This window comes from Salmo salar, chromosome ssa09 (assembly GCF_905237065.1).
Source record: "Salmo salar chromosome ssa09, Ssal_v3.1, whole genome shotgun sequence".
Taxonomy (NCBI): Eukaryota; Metazoa; Chordata; class Actinopteri; order Salmoniformes; family Salmonidae; genus Salmo; species Salmo salar.
Genome location: NC_059450.1, coordinates 83097208 through 83124774, shown reverse-complemented (window position 1 = coordinate 83124774; position 27567 = coordinate 83097208). Strand labels below are relative to the sequence as shown.

The 27567-nt window shown below is 50.5% G+C and overlaps 1 protein-coding gene across 1 annotated transcript in view; it reads right to left on the bottom strand.

Annotated features, from left to right (window-relative positions):
- gpc3 (glypican 3) overlaps positions 1–27567 on the bottom strand; it is a 495734-nt gene that overhangs the window by 274330 nt on the left and 193837 nt on the right. The window contains exon 5 of the mRNA XM_045724105.1: positions 499–627. Within this exon, the coding sequence (XP_045580061.1) occupies positions 499–627 (129 nt within the window). The remainder of the gene's footprint in view (positions 1–498; positions 628–27567) is intronic.

Here is a 27567-nt window from a genome sequence, read left to right as displayed (position 1 = left end):
TTAACCGAGCAGGAAAGAAGGAGAAAGTGCGACTGACATTAATAACCTTCTCATAGAGAGACAGAGTCAAGATTTACACTCACACACTGTCGGAGATGAGGCTCCACTGCAAAGCTCATCACTTCTACACAAACTTCACCTTCAACCGACCTACACACTCTTTACTCAAGGATAGAGATCATTCAACTTTAATGTACTTTGTGCATCTGACACATCTATATGATGGAACGAGATAGAGAGACATATTATATCACAATAAAACCACACCCAGATTGTATAGCGTGCTGTTTAGATTGGTACAAGGCTGTATTTCGTGTCACAATACCGCTGCGTATAGGCTTCAGTTGGGTTTACAAACCAGACTATTGCAGTAAACACAGGGTGTGTCTATAATGGCAACCTATTCCCTTTGCACCCTATTCCCTTTATAGTGCTCTACTTTTGATCATCAGTACCTTTTGGGGTGCATCCACAGACATCAATCAGCATGTCCTTTACCTGTTTGTCATTTCTTGTCCGTTCCAGCAGAGGGAGTGGTTGCTTGGCGCTGCAGGCTCCCGGCTACACAGAGCCTCTCCCAAACCACTGAAGAAGGAACTGAATCCCCTCAGGCTGGAAATAAACTCCCTGAGGGGGAGAGGGAGGGATGAGAGGAGAAGAGAAGTGAAAAAAAGAGAATAGAATTAATAATGGTAATGATTATATTATTATATTACACCGTAGCTAATAATGCTGGTCAGCAAAGAGGAGGGAGGGGAGAGTAGATAGAGAGAGAGAGAGAGAGAGAGAGAGAGAGAGAAACATAGATAAACCGGCAAATTAAACATCATTATATGAGATGGAGCGAGAGACAGAGGAAGAGATATAGAATGAAGGAGGAAATTAAAGAGTCTAATGGTGGGGACAGTGAAGGAGATCCCTAGAGAGAATTATAGAGAGAGAGGGAGATATTCAGCTGTAGAGAGTGACTGTGTCCCAAATGGAACCCTATTTCCTTTATAAAGCACTACTCTGCTCAAAAGTAGTGCACTATAAAGGGAATGGTAGTGCACTATAAACGGAGTAGGATGCCATTTGCGATGCAGGTGAGGGTTTGTGTGTCTAAAAGATATTAATCTGGCCACTCTGCTGAAGCCATTGGCCTGCTGAGAATCAGTACTCTGTTCATTTAAGCCTGTTTCTGGAAAATGAGTGAATAACGCATATTTAAGCCTGTTTCTGGAAAGTGAGTGAATAATGCATATTTAAGCCTGTTTCTGGAAAGTGAGTGAATAATGCATATTTAAGCCTGTTTCTGGAAAGTGAGTGAATAATGCATATTTAAGCCTGTTTCTAGAAAGTGAGTGAATAACGCATATTTAAGCCTGTTTCTGGAAAGTGAGTGAATAACGCATATTTAAGCCTGTTTCTGGAAAGTGAGTGAATAACGCATATTTAAGCCTGTTTCTGGAAAGTGAGTAAATAGACCATTCCCCCAGCTCCTACCCATTCATCTGGACCACATACCTACCCCCAGGTCATACCCATTCATCTGGACCTTGGTCCTTCACCCAGGTCCTACCCATTCATCTGGAACATAGACCTTCCCCCAGCTCCTACCCATTCATCTGGACCTTAGACATTCCCCCAGCTCCTACCCAGTCATCTGGATATTAGACCTTCCCCCAGCTCCTTCCCATTCATCTAGACCTTAGACCTTTCCCCAGCTCCTACCCATCCATCTGGACCTTAGAACCTTCCCCCAGCTCCTACCCATTCATCTGGATCATAGACCTTCATCCAGCTCCAACCCATTCATCGGGACCTTAGACCTTTCCCCCAGCTCCTACCCATTCATCTGGAACATAGACCTTCCCCCAGCTACTACACATTCATCTGGACCTTAGACCTTCCCCCAGCTCCTACCCATTCATATGGACCTTAGACCTTTCCCCCAGCTCCTACCCATTCATCTGGACCTTAGACCTTTCCCCCAGCTATTACCCATTCACCTGGATCATAGAACTTCATCCAGCTCCAACCCATTCATCTGGACCACAGACCTTTCCCCCAGCTCCTACCCATTCATCTAGATCTTAGACCTTTCCCCCAGCTCCTACACATTCATATGGACCTTAGACCTTTCCCCAGCTCCTACACATTCACCTGGACCATAGACCTTCATCCAGCTCCTACCAATTCATCTGAACCTTAGTCCATTCCCCCAGCTCCTACCCATTCATCTGGACCATAGACCTTCCCCCAGCTCCTACACATTCATCTGGACCTTAGACCTTCCCCCAGCTCTTACCCATTCATCTGGACCTTAGACCTTTCCCCCAGCTATTACCCATTCACCTGGATCATAGAACTTCATCCAGCTCCAACCCATTCATCTGGACCACAGACCTTTCCCCCAGCTCCTACCCATTCATCTAGCTCTTAGACCTTTCCCCCAGCTCCTACCCATTCATCTGGACCTTATACCTTTCCCCCAGCTCCTAGAAATTCATCTGAACCTTAGACCTATCCCACAGCTCCTACTCATTCATATGGACCTTAGACTTTCCCCCAGCTCCTACTCTTTCATCTGGACCATAGTCCTTCCCCCAGCTCCTACACATTAATCTGGACAATAGACCTTCCCCCAGCACCTACCCATTCATCTGGACCATAGACCTTTCCCCCAGATCCTACCCATTCATCTGGACCATACACCATTCCCCCAACTCCTACCCATTCATCTGGACCTTAGACCTTTCCCCCAGCTCCTACCCATTCATCTGGACCACAGACCTACCCCCAGCTCATAACCATTCATCTGGACCTTGGTCCTTCACCCAGGTCCTACCCATTCATCTGGAACATAGACCTTCCCCCAGCTCCTACCCATTCATCTGGACCATAGACCTTTCCCCCAGCTCCTACCCATTCATCTGGACCACAGACCTACCCCCAGCTCATACCCATTCATCTGGACCTTATACCTTTCCCACAGCCCTACCCATTCACCTGGACCTTAGACCTTTCCCCAGATCCTACCCATTCATCTGGACCACAGACCTTCCCCCAGCTACTACCGATTCATCTGGACCTTAGACCTTTCCCCCAGCTCCAACCCATTCATCTGGACCTTAGACGTTCCCCCAGCTCCTACCCAGTCAACTGGATATTAGACCTTTCCCCCAGCTCCAACCCATTCATCTAGACCTTAGACCTTTCCCCAGCTCCTACCCATCCATCTGGACCTTAGAACTTTCCCCCAGCTCCTACCCATTCATCTGGACCTTAGAATATTCCCCCAGCTTCTCCCCATTCATCTGGACCTTATAACTTTCCCCAGCTCCTACCCATTCACCTGGACCATAGACCTTCATCCAGCTCCTACCAATTCATCTGAACCTTAGTCCATTCCCCCAGCTCCTACCCATTAATCTGGACCATAGACCTTCCCCCAGCTCCTACACATTCATCTGGACCTTAGACCTTCCCCCAGCTCCTACACATTCATCTGGACCTTAGACCTTCCCCCAGCTCTTACCCATTCATCTGGACCTTAGACCTTTCCCCCAGCTATTACCCATTCACCTGGATCATAGAACTTCATCCAGGTCCAACCCATTCATCTGGACCACAGACCTTTCCCCCAGCTCCTACCCATTCATCTAGATCTTAGACCTTTCCCCCAGCTCCTACCCGTTCATCTGGACCTTATACCTTTCCCCCAGCTCCTAGAAATTCATCTGAACCTTAGACCTATCCCACAGCTCCTACACATTCATATGGACCTTAGACCTTTCCCCCAGCTCCTACTCTTTCATCTGGACCTTAGACCTTTCCCCAGCTCCTACCCATCCATCTGGACCTTAGACCTTTCCCCCAGATCCTACCCATTCATCTGGACCATACACCATTCCCCCAACTCCTACCCATTCATCTGGACCTTAGACCTTTCCCCCAGCTCCTACCCAGTCATCTGGACCACAGACCTACCCCCAGCTCATACCCATTCATCTGGACCTTGGTCCTTCACCCAGGTCCTACCCATTCATCTGGAACATAGACATTTCCCACAGCTCCTACCCATTCACCTGGACCTTAGACCTTTCCCCAGATCCTACCCATTCATCTGGACCACAGACCTTCCCCCAGCTACTACCGATTCATCTGGACCTTAGACCTTTCACCCAGCTCCAACCCATTCATCTAGACCTTAGACCTTTCCCCAGCTCCTACCCATCCATCTGGACCTTAGAACCTTCCCCCAGCTCCTACCCATTCATCTAGATCATAGACCTTCATCCAGCTCCAACCCATTCATCTGAACCTTAGACCTATCCCACAGCTACTAAACATTCATCTGGATCTTAGACCTTTCCCCCAGCTCCTACTCATTCATCTGGAACTTAGACCTTTCCCCAGCTCCTACCCATCCATCTGGACCTTAGAACTGTCCCCCAGCTCCTACCCATTATTCTGGACCATAGACCTTCCCCAAGTTGCTACCCATTCATCTGGACCTTAGACATTCCCCCAGCTCCAACCGATTCATATGGACCTTAGACCTTTCCCCCAGCTCCTACCCATTCATCTGGACCTTAGACCTTTCCCCCAGATCATACCCATTCATCTGGACCTTAGACCTTTCCCTCAGATTCTACCCATTCATCTGGACCTTAGTGCTTTCCCCCAGCTCCTACCCATTCACCTGGACCATAGACCTTCCCCCAGCTCCTACCCATTCATCTGAACCTTAGACCTATCACACAGCTCCTAAACATTCATCTGGATCTTAGACCTTCCCCCCAGCTCCTACTCATTCATCTGGACAACAGACCTTTCCCCCAGCTCCTACCCATTCATCTAGATCTTAGACCTTTCCCCCAGCTCCTACCCATTCATCTGGACCTTATACCTTTCCCCCAGCTCCTAGAAATTCATCTGAACCTTAGACCTATCACACAGCTCCTACACATTCATATGGACCTTAGACCTTTCCCCCAGCTCCTACTCTTTCATCTGGACCTTAGACCTTTCGCCAGCTCCTACCCATCCATCTGGACCTTAGACTTTCCCCCAGCTCCTACACATTCATCTGGACAATAGACCTTCCCCCAGCACCTACCCATTCATCTGGACCATAGACCTTTCCCCCAGATGCTAGCCATTCATCTGGACCAAACACCATTCCCCCAACTCCTACCCATTCATCTGGACCTTAGACCTTTCCCCCATATCCTACCCATTCATCTGGACCACAGACCTCCCCCCAGCTCCTACCCATTCATCTGGACCTTGGTCCTTCACCCAGGTCCTACCCATTCATCTGGAACATAGCCCTTCCCCCAGCTCCTACCCATTCATCTGGACCATAGACCTTCCCCCAGCTCCTACACATCCATTTGGACCTTATACCTTTCCCCAGCTCCTACCCATTCACCTAGACCATAGACCTTCCCCCAGCTCCTACCCAGTCATCTGGATATTAGACCTTTCCCCCAGTTCAAACCCATTCATCTAGACCTTAGACGTTTCCCCAGCTCCTACCCATTCATCTTGACCTTAGAATGTTCCCCCAGCTCCTACAAATTCATCTGGACCATAGACCTTCCCCCAGCTCCTACACATTCATCTGGACCTTATAACTTTCCCCAGCTCCTACCCATTCACCTGGACCATAGACCTTCATCCAGCTCCTACCAATTCATCTGAACCTTAGTCCATTCCCCCAGCTCCTACCCATTCATCTGGACCATAGATCTTTCCCCCAGCTCCTACCCATTCATCTGGACCGTAGACCTTTCCCCCAGCTATTACCCATTCACCTGGATCATAGAACTTCATCCAGCTCCAACCCATTCATCTGGACCACAGACCTTTCCCCCAGCTCCTACCCATTCATCTAGATCTTAGACCTTTCCCCCCGCTCCTACTCATTCATCTGGACCTTAGACCTTTCCCCAGCTCCTACCCATCCATCTGGACCTTAGACTTTCCCCCAGCTCCTACACATTCATCTGGACAATAGACCTTCCCCCAGCACCTACCCATTCATCTGGACCATAGACCTTTCCCCCAGATTCTACCCATTCATCTGGACCATACACCATTCCCCCAACTCCTACCCATTCATCTGGACCTTAGACCTTTCCCCCAGCTCCTACCCATTCATCTGGACCACAGACCTACCCCCAGCTCATACCCATTCATCTGGACCTTGGTCCTTCACCCAGCTACTACCCAGTCATCTGGATATTAGACCTTCCCCCAGCTCCTACCCATTAATCTAGACCTTAGACCTTTCCCCAGCTCCTACCCATCAATCTGGACCTTAGAACCTTCCCCCAGCTCGTACCCATTCATCTGGATCATAGACCTTCATCCAGCTCCAAATCATTCATCTGGACCTTAGACCTTTCCCCCAGCTCCTACCCATTCAGATGGAACATAGACCTTCCCCCAGCTACTACACATTCATCTGGACCTTATAACTTTCCCCAGCTCCAACCCATTCTTCAGGACCATAGACCTTTCCCAAATCTCCTACCCATTCATCTGGACAACAGACCTACCCCCAGCTCATACCCATTCATCTGGACCTTGGTCCTTCACCCAGGTCCTACCCATTCATCTGGAACATAGACCTTCCCCCATCTCCTACCCATTCATCTGGACCATAGACCATTCTCCCAGCTCCTACCCATTCATCTGGACCATAGACCTTCCCCCAGCTCCTACACATTCATTTGGACCTTACACCTTTCCCCAGCTCCTACCCATTCACCTAGACCATAGACCTTCCCCCATCTCCTACCCATTCATCTGGACCATAGACCTTTCCCTAGCTCCTACCCATTAATCAGGACCAAAGACATTTCCCCCATCTCCTACCCATTCACCTGGACCATAGACCTTCATCCAGCTCCTACCAATTCATCTGAACCTTAGTCCATTCCCCCAGCTCCTACCCTTTCATCTGGACCAAAGACCTTCCCCCAGCTCCTACACATTCATCTGGACCTTAGACCTTCCCCCAGCTCCTACCCATTCATCTGGACCTTAGACCTTCCCCCAGCTCCTACCCATTCACCGGGACAATAGACCTTCCCCCAGCTCCTACCCATTCATCTGGAACATAGACCTTCCCCCAGCTCCTACCCATTCATCTGGTCCATAGACCATTCCCCCAGCTCCTACCCATTCATCTGGACCTTAGACCTTTCCCCCAGCTCCTACCCATTCATCTGGACCACAGACCTACCCCCAGCTCATACCCATTCATCTGGAACTTATACCTTTCCCACAGCCCTACCCATTCACCTGGACCTTAGACCTTTCCCCAGATCCTACCCATTCATCTGGAACACAGACCTTCCCCCAGCTACTACCGATTCATCTGGACCTTAGACCTTTCCCCCAGCTCCAACCCATTCATCTGGACCTTAGACGTTCCCCCAGCTCCTACCCAGTCAACTGGATATTAGACCTTTCCCCCAGCTCCAACCCATTCATCTAGACCTTAGACCTTTCCCCAGCTCCTACCCATCCATCTGGACCTTAGAACTTTCCCCCAGCTCCTACCCATTCATCTGGACCTTAGAATATTCCCCCAGCTTCTCCCCATTCATCTGGACCTTATAACTTTCCCCAGCTCCTACCCATTCACCTGGACCATAGACCTTCATCCAGCTCCTACCAATTCATCTGAACCTTAGTCCATTCCCCCAGCTCCTACCCATTCACCTGGACCATAGACCTTCCCCCAGCTCCTACACATTCATCTGGACCTTAGACCTTCCCCCAGCTCCTACCCATTCATCTGGACCATAGACCTTCCCCCAGCTCCTACACATTCATCTGGACCTTAGACCTTCCCCCAGCTCTTACCCATTCATCTGGACCTTAGACCTTTCCCCCAGCTATTACCCATTCACCTGGATCATAGAACTTCATCCAGCTCCAACCCATTCATCTGGACCACAGACCTTTCCCCCAGCTCCTACCCATTCATCTAGATCTTAGACCTTTCCCCCAGCTCCTACCCGTTCATCTGGACCTTATACCTTTCCCCCAGCTCCTAGAAATTCATCTGAACCTTAGACCTATCCCACAGCTCCTACACATTCATATGGACCTTAGACCTTTCCCCCAGCTCCTACTCTTTCATCTGGACCTTAGACCTTTCCCCAGCTCCTACCCATCCATCTGGACCTTAGACCATTCCCCCAGATCCTACCCATTCATCTGGACCATACACCATTCCCCCAACTCCTACCAATTCATCTGGACCTTAGACCTTTCCCCCAGCTCCTACCCATTCATCTGGACCACAGACCTACCCCCAGCTCATACCCATTCATCTGGACCTTGGTCCTTCACCCAGGTCCTACCAATTCATCTGGAACATAGACCTTTCCCACAGCTCCTACCCATTCACCTGGACCTTAGACCTTTCCCCAGATCCTACCCATTCATCTGGACCACATACCTTCCCCCAGCTACTACCGATTCATCTGGACCTTAGACCTTTCACCCAGCTCCAACCCATTCATCTAGACCTTAGACCTTTCCCCAGCTCCTACCCATCCATCTGGACCTTAGAACCTTCCCCCAGCTCCTACCCATTCATCTAGATCATAGACCTTCATCCAGCTCCAACCCATTCATCTGAACCTTAGACCTATCCCACAGCTCCTAAACATTCATCTGGACCTTAGACCTTTCCCCCAGCTCCTACCCATTCATCTGGAACTTAGACCTTTCCCCAGCTCCTACCCATCCATCTGGACCTTAGAACTTTCCCCCAGCTCCTACCCATTATTCTGGACCATAGACCTTCCCCAAGTTGCTACCCATTCATCTGGACCTTAGACATTCCCCCAGCTCCTACCCATTCATCTGGACCTTAGACCTTTCCCCCAGCTCCTACCCATTCATCTGGACCTTAGACCTTTCCCCCAGATCCTACCCATTCATCTGGACCTTAGACCTTTCCCTCAGCTTCTACCCATTCATCTGGACCTTAGTGCTTTCCCCCCAGCTCCTACCCATTCACCTGGACCATAGACATTCCCCCAGCTCCTACCCATTCATCTGAACCTTAGACCTATCCCACAGCTCCTAAACATTCATCTGGATCTTAGACCTTCCCCCCAGCTCCTACTCATTCATCTGGACAACAGACCTTTCCCCCAGCTCCTACCCATTCATCTAGATCTTAGACCTTTCCCCCAGCTCCTACCCATTCATCTGGACCTTAGACCTTTCCCCCAGCTCCTAGAAATTCATCTGAACCTTAGACCTATCACACAGCTCCTACACATTCATATGGACCTTAGACCTTTCCCCCAGCTCCTACCCATTCATCTGGACCTTAGACCTTTCCCCCAGCTCCTACCCATTCATCTGGACCACAGACCTACCCCCAGCTCATACCCATTCATCTGGACCTTATACCTTTCCCACAGCCCTACCCATTCACCTGGACCTTAGACCTTTCCCCAGATCCTACCCATTCATCTGGACCACAGACCTTCCCCCAGCTACTACCGATTCATCTGGACCTTAGACCTTTCCCCCAGCTCCAACCCATTCATCTGGACCTTAGACGTTCACCCAGCTCCTACCCAGTCAACTGGATATTAGACCTTTCCCCCAGCTCCAACCCATTCATCTAGATCTTAGACCTTTCCCCCAGCTCCTACCCGTTTATCTGGACCTTATACCTTTCCCCCAGCTCCTACTCATTCATCTGGACCTTAGACCTTTCCCCAGCTCCTACCCATCCATCTGGACCTTAGACCATTCCCCCAGATCCTACCCATTCATCTGGACCATACACCATTCCCCCAACTCCTACCCATTCATCTGGACCTTAGACCTTTCCCCCAGCGCCTACCCATTCATCTGGACCACAGACCTACCCCCAGCTCATACCCATTCATCTGGACCTTGGTCCTTCACCCAGGGCCTACCCATTCATCTGGAACATAGACCTTTCCCACAGCTCCTACCCATTCACCTGGACCTTAGACCTTTCCCCAGATCCTACCCATTCATCTGGACCACAGACCTTCCCCCAGCTACTACCGATTCATCTGGACCTTAGACCTTTCACCCAGCTCCAACCCATTCATCTAGACCTTAGACCTTTCCCCAGCTCCTACCCATCCATCTGGACCTTAGAACCTTCCCCCAGCTCCTACCCATTCATCTAGATCATAGACCTTCATCCAGCTCCAACCCATTCATCTGAACCTTAGACCTATCCCACAGCTCCTAAACATTCATCTGGATCTTAGACCTTTCCCCCAGCTCCTACTCATTCATCTGGAACTTAGACCTTTCCCCAGCTCCTACCCATCCATCTGGACCTTAGAACTGTCCCCCAGCTCCTACCCATTATTCTGGACCATAGACCTTCCCCAAGTTGCTACCCATTCATCTGGACCTTAGACATTCCCCCAGCTCCTACCCATTCATATGGACCTTAGACCTTTCCCCCAGCTCCTACCCATTCATCTGGACCTTAGACCTTTCCCCCAGATCATACCCATTCATCTGGACCTTAGACCTTTCCCTCAGATTCTACCCATTCATCTGGACCTTAGTGCTTTCCCCCAGCTCCTACCCATTCACCTGGACCATAGACCTTCCCCCAGCTCCTACCCATTCATCTGAACCTTAGACCTATCCCACAGCTCCTAAACATTCATCTGGATCTTAGACCTTCCCCCCAGCTCCTACTCATTCATCTGGACAACAGACCTTTCCCCCAGCTCCTACCCATTCATCTAGATCTTAGACCTTTCCCCCAGCTCCTACCCATTCATCTGGACCTTATACCTTTCCCCCAGCTCCTAGAAATTCATCTGAACCTTAGACCTATCCCACAGCTCCTACACATTCATATGGACCTTAGACCTTTCCCCCAGCTCCTACCCATTCATCTGGACCTTAGACCTTTCCCCCAGCTCCTACCCATTCATCTGGACCACAGACCTACCCCCAGCTCATAGCCATTCATCTGGAACTTATACCTTTCCCACAGCCCTACCCATTCACCTGGACCTTAGACCTTTCCCCAGATCCTACCCATTCATCTGGACCACAGACCTTCCCCCAGCTACTACCGATTCATCTGGACCTTAGACCTTTCCCCCAGCTCCAACCCATTCATCTGGACCTTAGACGTTCACCCAGCTCCTACCCAGTCAACTGGATATTAGACCTTTCCCCCAGCTCCAACCCATTCATCTAGATCTTAGACCTTTCCCCCAGCTCCTACCCGTTTATCTGGACCTTATACCTTTCCCCCAGCTCCTACCCATTCATCTGGACCTTAGAATATTCCCCCAGCTTCTCCCCATTCATCTGGACCTTATAACTTTCCCCAGCTCCTACCCATTCACCTGGACCATAGACCTTCATCCAGCTCCTACCAATTCATCTGAACCTTAGTCCATTCCCCCAGCTCCTACCCATTCATCTGGACCATAGACCTTCCCCCAGCTCCTACACATTCATCTGGACCTTAGACCTTCCCCCAGCTCCTACACATTCATCTGGACCTTAGACCTTCCCCCAGCTCTTACCCATTCATCTGGACCTTAGACCTTTCCCCCAGCTATTACCCATTCACCTGGATCATAGAACTTCATCCAGCTCCAACCCATTCATCTGGACCACAGACCTTTCCCCCAGCTTCTACCCATTCATCTAGATCTTAGACCTTTCCCCCAGCTCCTACCCGTTCATCTGGACCTTATACCTTTCCCCCAGCTCCTAGAAATTCATCTGAACCTTAGACCTATCCCACAGCTCCTACACATTCATATGGACCTTAGACCTTTCCCCCAGCTCCTACTCTTTCATCTGGACCTTAGACCTTTCCCCAGCTCCTACCCATCCATCTGGACCTTAGACCTTTCCCCCAGATCCTACCCATTCATCTGGACCATACACCATTCCCCCAACTCCTACCCATTCATCTGGACCTTAGACCTTTCCCCCAGCTCCTACCCATTCATCTGGACCACAGACCTACCCCCAGCTCATACCCATTCATCTGGACCTTGGTCCTTCACCCAGGTCCTACCCATTCATCTGGAACATAGACCTTTCCCACAGCTCCTACCCATTCACCTGGACCTTAGACCTTTCCCCAGATCCTACCCATTCATCTGGACCACAGACCTTCCCCCAGCTACTACCGATTCATCTGGACCTTAGACCTTTCACCCAGCTCCAACCCATTCATCTAGACCTTAGACCTTTCCCCAGCTCCTACCCATCCATCTGGACCTTAGAACCTTCCCCCAGCTCCTACCCATTCATCTAGATCATAGACCTTCATCCAGCTCCAACCCATTCATCTGAACCTTAGACCTATCCCACAGCTCCTAAACATTCATCTGGATCTTAGACCTTTCCCCCAGCTCCTACTCATTCATCTGGAACTTAGACCTTTCCCCAGCTCCTACCCATCCATCTGGACCTTAGAACTGTCCCCCAGCTCCTACCCATTATTCTGGAGCATAGACCTTCCCCAAGTTGCTACCCATTCATCTGGACCTTAGACATTCCCCCAGCTCCTACCCATTCATATGGACCTTACACCTTTCCCCCAGCTCCTACCCATTCATCTGGACCTTAGACCTTTCCCCCAGATCATACCCATTCATCTGGACCTTAGACCTTTCCCTCAGATTCTACCCATTCATCTGGACCTTAGTGCTTTCCCCCAGCTCCTACCCATTCACCTGGACCATAGACCTTCCCCCAGCTCCTACCCATTCATCTGAACCTTAGACCTATCCCACAGCTCCTAAACATTCATCTGGATCTTAGACCTTCCCCCCAGCTCCTACTCATTCATCTGGACAACAGACCTTTCCCCCAGCTCCTACCCATTCATCTAGATCTTAGACCTTTCCCCCAGCTCCTACCCATTCATCTGGACCTTATACCTTTCCCCCAGCTCCTACAAATTCATCTGAACCTTAGACCTATCCCACAGCTCCTACACATTCATATGGACCTTAGACCTTTCCCCCAGCTCCTACTCTTTCATCTGGACCTTAGACCTTTCGCCAGCTCCTACCCATCCATCTGGACCTTAGACTTTCCCCCAGCTCCTACACATTCATCTGGACAATAGACCTTCCCCAGCACCTACCCATTCATCTGGATCATAGACCTTTCCCCCAGATGCTACCCATTCATCTGGACCATACACCATTCCCACAACTCCTACCCATTCATCTGGACCTTAGACCTTTCCCCCATATCCTACCCATTCATCTGGACCACAGACCTCCCCCCAGCTCCTACCCATTCATCTGGACCTTGGTCCTTCACCCAGGTCCTACCCATTCATCTGGAACATAGCCCTTCCCCCAGCTCCTACCCATTCATCTGGACCATAGACCATTCCCCCAGCTCCTACCCATTCATCTGGACCATAGACCTTCCCCCAGCTCCTACACATCCATTTGGACCTTATACCTTTCCCCAGCTCCTACCCATTCACCTAGACCATAGACCTTCCCCCAGCTCCTACCCATTCATCTGGACCATAGACCTTTCCCCAGCTCCTACCCATTAATCTGGACCACAGACATTTCCCCCAGCTCCTACCCATTCATCTGGATCATAGACCTTCATCCAGCTCCTACCCAGTCATCTGGATATTAGACCTTTCCCCCAGTTCAAACCCATTCATCTAGACCTTAGACGTTTCCCCAGCTCCTACCCATTCACCTGGACCATAGACCTTCATCCAGCTCCTACCAATTCATCTGAACCTTAGTCCATTCCCCCAGCTCCTACCCATTCATCTGGACCATAGATCTTTCCCCCAGCTCCTACCCATTCATCTGGACCGTAGACCTTTCCCCCAGCTATTACCCATTCACCTGGATCATAGAACTTCATCCAGCTCCAACCCATTCATCTGGACCACAGACCTTTCCTCCAGCTCCTACCCATTCATCTAGATCTTAGACCTTTCCCCCAGCTCCTACACATTCATATGGACCTTAGACCTTCCCCCAGCTCCTACCCATTCATCTGGACCTTAGACCTTTCCCCCAGCTATTACCCATTCACCTGGATCATAGAACTTCATCCAGCTCCAACCCATTCATCTGGACCACAGACCTTTCCCCCAGCTCCTACCCATTCATCTAGATCTTAGACCTTTCCCCCCGCTCCTACTCATTCATCTGGACCTTAGACCTTTCCCCAGCTCCTACCCATCCATCTGGACCTTAGACTTTCCCCCAGCTCCTACACATTCATCTGGACAATAGACCTTCCCCCAGCACCTACCCAATCATCTGGACCATAGACCTTTCCCCCAGATCCTACCCATTCATCTGGACCATACACCATTCCCCCAACTCCTACCCATTCATCTGGACCTTAGACCTTTCCCCCAGCTCCTACCCATTCATCTGGACCACAGACCTACCCCCAGCTCATACCCATTCATCTGGACCTTGGTCCTTCACCCAGCTACTACCCAGTCATCTGGATATTAGACCTTCCCCCAGCTCCTACCCATTAATCTAGACCTTAGACCTTTCCCCAGCTCCTACCCATCCATCTGGACCTTAGAACCTTCCCCCAGCTCCTACCCATTCATCTGGATCATAGACCTTCATCCAGCTCCAAATCATTCATCTGGACCTTAGACCTTTCCCCCAGCTCCTACCCATTCATCTGGAACATAGACCTTCCCCCAGCTACTACACATTAATCTGGACCTTATAACTTTCCCCAGCTCCAACCCATTCTTCTGGACCATAGACCTTTCCCCCATCTCCTACCCATTCATCTGGACCACAGACCTACCCCCAGCTCATACCCATTCATCTGGACCTTGGTCCTTCACCCAGGTCCTACCCATTCATCTGGAACATAGACCTTCCCCCATCTCCTACCCATCCATCTGGACCTTAGACTTTCCCCCAGCTCCTACACATTCATCTGGACAATAGACCTTCCCCCAGCACCTACCCATTCATCTGGACCATAGACCTTTCCCCCAGATGCTACCCATTCATCTGGACCATACACCATTCCCACAACTCCTACCCATTCATCTGGACCTTAGACCTTTCCCCCATATCCTACCCATTCATCTGGACCACAGACCTCCCCCCAGCTCCTACCCAGTCATCTGGACATTGGTCCTTCACCCAGGTCCTACCCATTCATCTGGAACATAGCCGTTCCCCCAGCTCCTACCCATTCATCTTGACCTTAGACATTCCCCCAGCTCCTACCCATTCATCTGGACCATAGACCTTCCCCCAGCTCCTACACATCCATTTGGACCTTATACCTTTCCCCAGCTCCTACCCATTCACCTAGACCATAGACCTTCCCCCAGCTCCTACCCATTCATCTGGACCATAGACCTTTCCCCAGCTCCTACCCATTAATCTGGACCACAGACATTTCCCCCAGCTCCTACCCATTCATCTGGATCATAGACCTTCATCCAGCTCCTACCCAGTCATCTGGATATTAGACCTTTCCCCCAGTTCAAACCCATTCATCTAGACCTTAGACGTTTCCCCAGCTCCTACCCATTCATCTTGACCTTAGAATGTTCCCCCAGCTCCTACAAATTCATCTGGACCATAGACCTTCCCCCAGCTCCTACACATTCATCTGGACCTTATAACTTTCCCCAGCTCCTACCCATTCACCTGGACCATAGACCTTCATCCAGCTCCTACCAATTCATCTGAACCTTAGTCCATTCCCCCAGCTCCTACCCATTCATCTGGACCATAGATCTTTCCCCCAGCTCCTACCCATTCATCTGGACCGTAGACCTTTCCTCCAGCTATTACCCATTCACCTGGATCATAGAACTTCATCCAGCTCCAACCCATTCATCTGGACCACAGACCTTTCCTCCAGCTCCTACCCATTCATCTAGATCTTAGACCTTTCCCCCAGCTCCTACACATTCATATGGACCTTAGACCTTCCCCCAGCTCCTACCCATTCATCTGGACCTTAGACCTTTCCCCCAGCTATTACCCATTCACCTGGATAATAGAACTTCATCCAGCTCCAACCCATTCATCTGGACCACAGACCTTTCCCCCAGCTCCTACCCATTCATCTGGACCATAGACCTTCCCCCAGCTCCTACACATCCATTTGGACCTTATACCTTTCCCCAGCTCCTAGCCATTCACCTAGAACATAGACCTTCCCCCAGCTCCTACCCATTCATCTGGACCATAGACCTTTCCCCAGCTCCTACCCATTAATCTGGACCACAGACATTTCCCCCAGCTCCTACCCATTCATCTGGATCATAGACCTTCATCCAGCTCCTACCCAGTCATCTGGATATTAGACCTTTCCCCCAGTTCAAACCCATTCATCTAGACCTTAGACGTTTCCCCAGCTCCTACCCATTCATCTTGACCTTAGAATGTTCCCCCAGCTCCTACAAATTCATCTGGACCATAGACCTTCCCCCAGCTCCTACACATTCATCTGGACCTTATAACTTTCCCCAGCTCCTACCCATTCACCTGGACCATAGACCTTCATCCAGCTCCTACCAATTCATCTGAACCTTAGTCCATTCCCCCAGCTCCTACCCATTCATCTGGACCATAGATCTTTCCCCCCAGCTCCTACCCATTCATCTGGACCGTAGACCTTTCCCCCAGCTATTACCCATTCACCTGGATCATAGAACTTCATCCAGCTCCAACCCATTCATCTGGACCACAGACCTTTCCTCCAGCTCCTACCCATTCATCTAGATCTTAGACCTTTCCCCCAGCTCCTACACATTCATATGGACCTTAGACCTTCCCCCAGCTCCTACCCATTCATCTGGACCTTAGACCTTTCCCCCAGCTATTACCCATTCACCTGGATCATAGAACTTCATCCAGCTCCAACCCATTCATCTGGACCACAGACCTTTCCCCCAGCTCCTACCCATTCATCTAGATCTTAGACCTTTCCCCCCGCTCCTACTCATTCATCTGGACCTTAGACCTTTCCCCAGCTCCTACCCATCCATCTGGACCTTAGACTTTCCCCCAGCTCCTACCCATTCATCTGGACCACAGACCTACCCCCAGCTCATACCCATTCATCTGGACCTTGGTCCTTCACCCAGCTACTACCCAGTCATCTGGATATTAGACCTTCCCCCAGCTCCTACCCATTAATCTAGACCTTAGACCTTTCCCCAGCTCCTACCCATCCATCTGGACCTTAGAACCTTCCCCCAGCTCCTACCCATTCATCTGGATCATAGACCTTCATCCAGCTCCAAATCATTCATCTGGACCTTAGACCTTTCCCCCAGCTCCTACCCATTCATCTGGAACATAGACCTTCCCCCAGCTACTACACATTAATCTGGACCTTATAACTTTCCCCAGCTCCAACCCATTCTTCTGGACCATAGACCTTTCCCCCATCTCCTACCCATTCATCTGGACCACAGACCTACCCCCAGCTCATACCCATTCATCTGGACCTTGGTCCTTCACACAGGTCCTACCCATTCATCTGGAACATAGACCTTCCCCCATCTCCTACCCATTCATCTGGACCATAGACCATTCCCCCAGCTCCTACCCATTCATCTGGACCATAGACCTTCCCCCAGCTCCTACACATTCATTTGGACCTTACACCTTTCCCCAGCTCCTACCCATTCACCTAGACCATAGACCTTCCCCCATCTCCTACCCATTCATCTGGACCATAGACCTTTCCCCAGCTCCTACCCATTAATCAGGACCAAAGACATTTCCCCCATCTCCTACCCATTAATCTGGATCATAGACCTTCATCCAGCTCCTACCCAGTCATCTGGATATTAGACCTTTCCCCCAGTTCAAACTCATTCATCTAGACCTTATAACTTTCCCCAGCTCCTACCCATTCACCTGGACCATAGACCTTCATCCAGCTCCTACCAATTCATCTGAACCTTAGTCCATTCCCCCAGCTCCTACCCATTCATCTGGACCAAAGACCTTCCCCCAGCTCCTACACATTCATCTGGACCTTAGACCTTCCCCCAGCTCCTACCCATTCATCTGGACCTTAGACCTTCCCCCAGCTCCTACCCATTCACCGGGACAATAGACCTTCCCCCAGCTCCTACCCATTCATCTGGACCATAGATATTTCCCCCAGCTCCTACCCATTCATCTGGACCTTAGACCTTTCCCCCAGCTCCTACACATTCATATGGACCTTAGACCTTCCCCCAGCTCCTACCCATTCATCTGGACCTTAGACCCCTCCCCCAGCTATTACCCATTCACCTGGATCATAGAACTTCATCCAGCTCCAATCCATTCATCTGGACCACAGACCTTTCCCCCAGCTCCTACCCATTCATCTAGATCTTAGACCTTTCCCCCAGCTCCTACACATTCATTAGGACCTTAGACCTTTCCCCCAGCTCCTACTCATTCATCTGGACCTTAGACCTTTCCCCAGCTCCTACCCATCCATCTGGACCTTACACTTTCCCCCAGCTCCTACACATTCATCTGGACAATAGACCTTCCCCCAGCTCCTACCCATTCATCTGGACCTTACACTTTCCCCCAGCTCCTACACATTCATCTGGACAATAGACCTTCCCCCAGCTACTACATATTCATCTGGACCTTATAACTTTCCCCAGCTCCAACCCATTCTTCTGGACCATAGACCTTTCCCCAAGCTCCTACCCATTCATCTGGACCTTAGACCTTTCCCTCAGATCCTACCTATTCATCTGGACCTTAGTGCTTTCCCCCAGCTCCTACCCATTCACCTGGACCATAGACCTTCCCCCAGCTCCTACTCATTCATCTGAACCTTAGACCTATCCCACAGCTCCTAAACATTCATCTGGATCTTAGACCTTTCCCCCAGCTCCTACTCATTCATCTGGACCTTAGACCTTTCCCCAGCTCCTACCCATCCATCTGGACCTTAGACATTCCCACAGCTCCTACCCATTCATATGGACCTTAGACCTTTCCCCCAGCTCCTAAGCATTCATCTGGACCTTAGACCTTTCCCCCAGATCCTACCAATTCATCTTGGCCTTAGACCATTCCCCCAGATCCTACCCAATCATCTGGACCTTAGAATGTTCCCCCAGCACCTACCCATTCATCTGGACCATAGACCTTTCCCCCAGCTTCTACCCATTCATGTGGACCACAGACCTTCCCCCAGATCCTACCCATTCATCTGGACCAAAGACCATTCCCCCATCTCCTACCCATTCATCTGGACCTTAGACCTTTCCCCCAGCTCCTACCCATTCATCTGGACCACAGATCTACCACCAGCTCATACCCATTCATCTGGACCTTATACCTTTCCCACAGCTCCTAACCATTCACATGGACCTTAGACCTTTCGCCCAGCTCCTACACAGTCATCTGGATCTTAGACCTTTCCCCCAGCTCCAACCCATTCATCTGGACCATAGACCTTCCCCAAGCTACAACCCATTCATCTGGACCTTAGAATGTTCCCCCAGCTCCTACCCATTTATCTGGACCATAGACCTTCCCCCAGCTCCTACACATTCATTTGGACCTTATACCTTTCCCCAGCTCCTACCCATTCACCTAGACCATAGACCTTCCCCCAGCTCCTACCCATTCATCTGGATCATAGACCTTCATCCAGCTCCTACCCAGTCATCTGGATATTAGACCTTTCCCCCAGTTCCAACAAATTCATCTGGACCATAGACCTTCCCCCAGCTCCTACACATTCATCTGGACCTTATAACTTTCCCCAGCTTCTACCCATTCACCTGGACCATAGACCTTCATCCAGCTCCTACCAATTCATCTGAACCTTAGTCCATTCCCCCAGCTCCTACCCATTCATCTGGACCAAAGACCTTCCCCCAGCTCCTACACATTCATCTGGACCTTAGACCTTACCCCAGCTCCTACACATTCATCTGGACCTTAGACCTTCCCCCAGCTCCTACCCATTCACCGGGACCATAGACCTTCCCCCAGCTCCTACACATTCATATGGACCTTAGACCTTCCCATAGCTCCTACCCATTCATCTGGACCTTAGACCTTTCCCCCAGCTATTACCCATTCACCTGGATCATAGAACTTCATCCAGCTCCAACCCATTCATATGGACCTTAGACCTTTCCCCCCGCTCCTACTCATTCATCTGGACCTTAGACCTTTCCCCAGCTCCTACCCATCCATCTGGACCTTAGACTTTCCCCCAGCTCCTACACATTCATATGGACCTTAGACCTTTCCCCCCGCTCCTACTCATTCATCTGGACCTTAGACCTTTCCCCAGCTCCTATCCATCCATCTGGACCTTAGACTTTCCCCCAGCTCCTACACATTCATCTGGACAATAGACCTTCCCCCAGCACCTACCCATTCATCTGGACCATAGACCTTTCCCCCAGATCCTACCCATTCATCTGGACCATACACCATTCCCCCAACTCCTACCCATTCACCTGGACCTTAGACCTTTCCCCCAGCTCATACCCATTCATCTGGACCTTGGTCCTTCACCCAGCTACTACCCAGTCATCTGGATATTAGACCTTCCCCCAGCTCCTACCCATTAATCTAGACCTTAGACCTTTCCCCAGCTCCACCCATCCATCTGGACCTTAGAACCTTCCCCCAGCTCCTACCCATTCATCTGGAACATAGACCTTCCCCCAGCTACTACACATTCATCTGGACTTTATAACTTACCCCAGCTCCAACCCATTCTTCTGGACCATAGACCTTTCCCCCATCTCCTACCCATTCATCTGGACCACAGACCTACCCCCAGCTCATACCCATTCATCTGGACCTTGGTCCTTCACCCAGGTCCTACCCATTCATCTGGAACATAGACCTTCCCCCAGCTCCTACCCATTCATCTGGACCATAGACCATTCCCCCAGCTCCTACCCATTCATCTGGACCATAGACCTTCCCCCAGCTCCTACACATTCATTTGGACCTTATACCTTTCCCCAGCTCCTACCCATTCACCTAGACCATAGACCTTCCCCCATCTCCTACCCATTCATCTGGACCATAGACCTTTCCCCAGCTCCTACCCATTAATCAGGACCACAGACATTTCCCCCAGCTCCTACCCATTCATCTGGATCATAGACCTTCATCCAGCTCCTACCCAGTCATCTGGATATTAGACCTTTCCCCCAGTTCAAACCCATTCATCTAGACCTTAGACGTTTCCCCAGCTCCTACCCATTCATCTTGACCTTAGAATGTTCCCCCAGCTCCTACAAATTCATCTGGACCATAGACCTTCCCCCAGCTCCTACACATTCATCTGGACCTTATAACTTTCCCCAGCTCCTACCCATTCACATGGACCATAGACCTTCATCCAGCTCCTACCAATTCATCTGAACCTTAGTCCATTCCCCCAGCTCCTACCCATTCATCTGGACCAAAGACCTTCCCCCAGATCCTACACATTCATCTGGACCTTAGACCTTCCCCCAGCTCCTACCCATTCATCTGGACCTTAGACCTTCCCCCAGCTCCTACCCATTCACCGGGACCATAGACATTCCCCCAGCTCCTACCCATTCATCTGGACCATAGATCTTTCCCCCAGCTCCTACCCATTCATCTGGACCTTAGACCCCTCCCCCAGCTATTACCCATTCACCTGGATCATAGAACTTCATCCAGCTCCAACCCATTCATCTGGACCACAGACCTTTCCCCCAGCTCCTACCCATTCATCTAGATCTTAGACCTTTCCCCCAGCTCCTACACATTCATATGGACCTTAGACCTTTCCCCCAGCTCCTACTCATTCATCTGGACCTTAGACCTTTCCCCAGCTCCTACCCATCCATCTGGACCTTAGACCTTTCCCCCAGCTCCTACCCATTCATCTGGACCACAGACCTACCCCGAGATCATACCCATTCATCTGGACCTTGGTCCTTCACCCAGATCCTACCAATTCATCTGGACCATAGACCTTCCCCCAGCTCCTACCCATTAATCTGGACCTTAGACCTTTCCCCCAGCTCATACCCATTCATCTGGACCTTATACCTTTCCCACAGCTCCTACCCATCCACCTGGACCTTAGACCTTTCCCCAGCTCCTACCCATCCATCTGGACCTTAGACCTTTCCCCCAGCTCCTACCCATTCATCTGGACCACAGACCTACCCCCAGATCATACCCATTCATCTGGACCTTGGTCCTTCACCCAGATCCTACCAATTCATCTGGACCATAGACCTTCCCCCAGCTCCTACCCATTCATCTGGACCTTAGACCTTTCCCCCAGCTCATACCCATTCATCTGGACCTTATACCTTTCCCACAGCTCCTACCCATTCACCTGGACCTTAGACCTTTCCCCAGATCCTACTCATTCATCTGGACCACAGACCTTCCCCCAGCTACTACCGATTCATCTGGACCTTAGACCTTTCCCCCAGCTACAACCCATTCATCTGGACCTTAGACATTCCCCCAGCTCCTACCCAGTCAACTGGATATTAGACCTTTCCCCTAGATCCTACACATTCATCTGGACCTTAGACCTATCCCCCAGATCCTACCCATTCGTCTGGACCATAGACCTTTCCCCCAGATCCTACCCATTCATCTGGACCTTAGACCTTCCCCATCTACTACCCATTCATCTGGACCATATACCTTCCCCAAGCTCCTACCCATTCATCTGAACCTTAGAATGTTCCCCCAGCTCCTACAGATTCATCTGGACCTTATACCTTTCCCCCAGTTCCTACCCATTCATCTGAACCTTAGACCTATCCCACAGCTCCTACATATTCATCTGGATCTTAGACCTTTCCCCCAGCTCCTACTCATTCATCTGGACCTTAGACATTTCTCCCAGATCCTACCCATTCATCTGGACCTTAGACCTTTCCCAAAGATCCTACCCATTCATCTGGACCATAGACCTTTCCCCCAGATCCTACCCATTCATCTGGACCATAGACATTTCCCCCAGATCCTACCCATTCATCTGGACCACACACCTTCCCCCAGCTCCTACACATTCATCTGGACAATAGACCTTACCCAAGCACCTACCCATTCGTCTGGACCATTGACCTTTCCCCCAACTCCTACCCATTCATCTGGACCTTAGACCTCCCCCCAGCTCCTACCCATTCATCTGGACCTTAGACCTTTCCCCCAGATCCTACCCATTCATCTGGACCTTAGACCTTTCCCCCAGATCCTACCCATTCATCTGGACCATAGATCTTTCCCCCAGATCCTACCCGTTCATCTGGGCCTTAGACCTTTCCCCCAGCTCCTACCCAGTCATCTGGACCATAGACCTTTCCCCCAGCTCCTACTCATTCATCTGGACTTAGACCTTTCCCCACCTCCTACCCATCCATCTGGACCTTAGAACTTTCCCCCAGCACCAACCCATTCACCTGGACCATAGACCTTCATCCAGCTCCTACCAATTCATCTGAACCTTAGTCCATTCCCCCAGCTCCTACCCATTCATCTAGACCATAGACCTTCCCCCAGCTCCTACACATTCATCTGGACAATAGACCTTCCCCCAGCTCCTACCCATTCATCTGGACCACACACCTTCCCCCAGCTCCTACCAATTCATCTGGACCTTGTAATATTCCCCCATCTCCTACCCATTCATCTGGACCACAGACCTACCCCCAGCTCCTACCCATTCATCTGGACCTTATACCTTTCCCCCAGCTCCTACCCATTCATCTGGACCATAGTCCTTCCCCCCAGCTCCTACACATTCATCTGGACAATAGACCTTCCCCAAGCACCTACCCATTCATCTGGACCATTTACCTTTCCCCCAGCTCCTACCCATTCATCTGGACCATAGACCTTTCCCCCAGCTCCTTCCCATTCATCTGGACCGTAGACCTTCCCCCAGCTCCTACCCATTCATCTGGACCTTAGACCTTTCCCCCAGATCCTACCCATTCATCTGGACCTTAGACCTTTCCCCAGCTCCTACCCAGTCATCTGGACCTTAGACATTTCCCCCAGCTCCTACCCATTCATCTGGACCTTATACCTTTCCCCCAGTTCCTACCCATTCATCTGAACCTTAGACCTATCCCACAGCTCCTACACATTCATCTGGATCTTAGACCTTTCCCCCAGCTCCTACACATTCATCTGGACCTTAGACCTTCCCCCAGCTCCTATCCATTCATCTGGACCTTAAACCTTCCCCCAGCTCCTATCCATTCATCTGGACCATAGACCTTCCCCCAGCTCCTATCCATTCATCTGGACCTTAAACCTTCCCCCAGCTCCTATCCATTCATCTGGACCATAGACCTTTCCCCCAGCTACTACCCATTCATCGGGACCTTAGACCTTTCCCCCAGCTATTACCCATTCACCTGGATAATAGAACCTCATCCAGGTCCAACCCATTCATCTGGACCACAGACCTTTCCCCTAGCTACTACACATTCATATGGACCTTAGACCTTTCCCCCAGCTCCTACTCATTCATCTGGACCTTAGACCTTTCCCCAGCTCCTACCCATCCATCTGGACCTTAGACTTTCCCCCAGCTCCTACACATTCATCTGGACAATAGAACTTCCCCCAGCACCTACCCATTCATCTGGACCATAGAGCTTTCCCCCAGATCCTTCCCATTCATCTGGACCATAGACCCATTCCCCCAACTCCTACCCATTCATCTGAACCTTAGTCCATTCCCCCAGCTCCTACCCATTCATCTGGACCTTAGTCCTTCACCCAGCTTCTACCCATTCATCTGGAACATAGACCTTCCCCCAGCTACTACCAATTCATCTGGACCATAGACCTTCATCCAGCTCCTAGCCATTCATCTGGACCACACACCTTCCCCCAGCTCCTACCCATTCATCTAGATCTTAGACCTTTCCCCCAGCTCCTACCCATTCATCTGGACCTTATACCTTTCCCCCAGCTCCTAGAAATTCATCTGAACCTTAGACCTATCCCACAGCTCCTACACATTCATATGGACCTTAGACCTTTCCCCAGCTCCTACCCATCCATCTGGACCTTAGACTTTCCCCCAGCTCCTACACATTCATCTGGACAATAGACCTTCCCCCAGCACCTAACCATTCATCTGGACCATAGACCTTTCCCCCAGATCCTACCCATTCATCTGGACCATAGACCATTCCCCCAGCTCCTACCCATTCATCTGGACCTTAGACCTTTCCCCCATCTCCTACCCATTCATCTGGACCACAGACCTACCCCCAGCTCATACCCATTCATCTGAACCTTGGTCCTTCACCCATCTCCTACCCTTTCATCTGGACCACAGACCTTCCGTATGCTCCTACCCATTCATCTGGACCTTAGACCTTCCCCCAGCTCCTACCCAGTCATCTGGATATTAGACCTTTCCCCCAGCTCCTACCCATCCATCTGGACCTTAGAACTTTCCCCAAGCTCCTACCCATTCATCTGGACCATAGACCTTCCCCCAGCTCCTACACATTCATCTGGACTTTATAACTTTCCCCAGCTCCTACCCATTCACCTGGACCATAGACCTTCATCCAGCTCCTACCAATTCATCTGAACCTTAGTCCATTCCCCCAGCTTCTACCCATTCATCTGGACCAAAGACCTTCCCCCAGCTCCTACACATTCATCTGGACCTTAGACCTTCCCCCAGCTCCTACCCATTCATCGGGACAATATACCTTCCCCCAGCTCCTACCCATTCATCTGGACCTTAGACCTTTCCACCAGCTATTACCCATTCACCTGGATAATAGAACTTCATCCAGCTCCAACCCATTCATCTGGACCACAGACCTTTCCCCCAGCTCCTACCCATTCATCTAGATCTTAGACCTTTCCCCTAGCTCCTACACATTCATATGGACCTTAGACCTTTCCCCCAGCTCCTACTCATTCATCTGGACCTTAGACCTTTCCCCAGCTCCTACCCATCCATCTGGACCTTAGACTTTCCCCCAGCTCCTACACATTCATCTGGACAATAGAACTTCCCCCAGCACCTACCCATTCATCTGGACCATAGACCTTTCTCCCAGATCCTACCCATTCATCTGGACCATAGACCCATTCCCCCAACTCCTACCCATTCATCTGAACCTTAGTCCATTCCCCCAGCTCCTACCCATTCATCTGGACCTTAGTCCTTCATCCAGCTCCTAGCCATTCATCTGGACCCCACACCTTCCCCCAGCTCCTACCCATGCATCTGGACCTTAGACTAGTCCCCCAGATCCTACCCATTCAGCTGGACCACAGACCTACCCTAAGGTACTACCCATTCATCTGGACCATAGTCCATTCCCCCAGCTCCTACCCAGTCATCTGGACCTTAGACATTTCCCCCAGCTCCTACCCATTCATCTGGACCTTAGATCTTTCCCCTAGATCCTACACATTCATCTGGACCTTAGACCTATCCCCCAGATCCTACCCATTCGTCTGGACCATAGACCTTTCCCCCAGATCCTACCCATTCATCTGGACCTTAGACCTTCCCCATCTACTACCCATTCATCTGGACCATATACCTTCCCCAAGCTCCTACCCATTCATCTGAACCTTAGAATGTTCCCCCAGCTCCTACAGATTCATCTGGACCTTATACCTTTCCCCCAGTTCCTACCCATTCATCTGAACCTTAGACCTATCCCACAGCTCCTACATATTCATCTGGATCTTAGACCTTTCCCCCAGCTCCTACTCATTCATCTGGACCTTAGACATTTCTCCCAGATCCTACCCATTCATCTGGACCTTAGACCTTTCCCAAAGATCCTACCCATTCATCTGGACCATAGACCTTTCCCCCAGATCCTACCCATTCATCTGGACCATAGACATTTCCCCCAGATCCTACCCATTCATCTGGACCACACACCTTCCCCCAGCTCCTACACATTCATCTGGACAATAGACCTTACCCAAGCACCTACCCATTCGTCTGGACCATTGACCTTTCCCCCAACTCCTACCCATTCATCTGGACCTTAGACCTCCCCCAGCTCCTACCCATTCATCTGGACCTTAGACCTTTCCCCCCAGATCCTACCCATTCATCTGGACCTTAGACCTTTCCCCCCAGATCCTACCCATTCATCTGGACCATAGATCTTTCCCCCAGATCCTACCCGTTCATCTGGGCCTTAGACCTTTCCCCCAGCTCCTACCCAGTCATCTGGACCATAGACCTTTCCCCAGCTCCTACTCATTCATCTGGACTTAGACCTTTCCCCACCTCCTACCCATCCATCTGGACCTTAGAACTTTCCCCCAGCACCAACCCATTCACCTGGACCATAGACCTTCATCCAGCTCCTACCAATTCATCTGAACCTTAGTCCATTCCCCCAGCTCCTACCCATTCATCTAGACCATAGACCTTCCCCCAGCTCCTACACATTCATCTGGACAATAGACCTTCCCCCAGCTCCTACCCATTCATCTGGACCACACACCTTCCCCAGCTCCTACCAATTCATCTGGACCTTGTAATATTCCC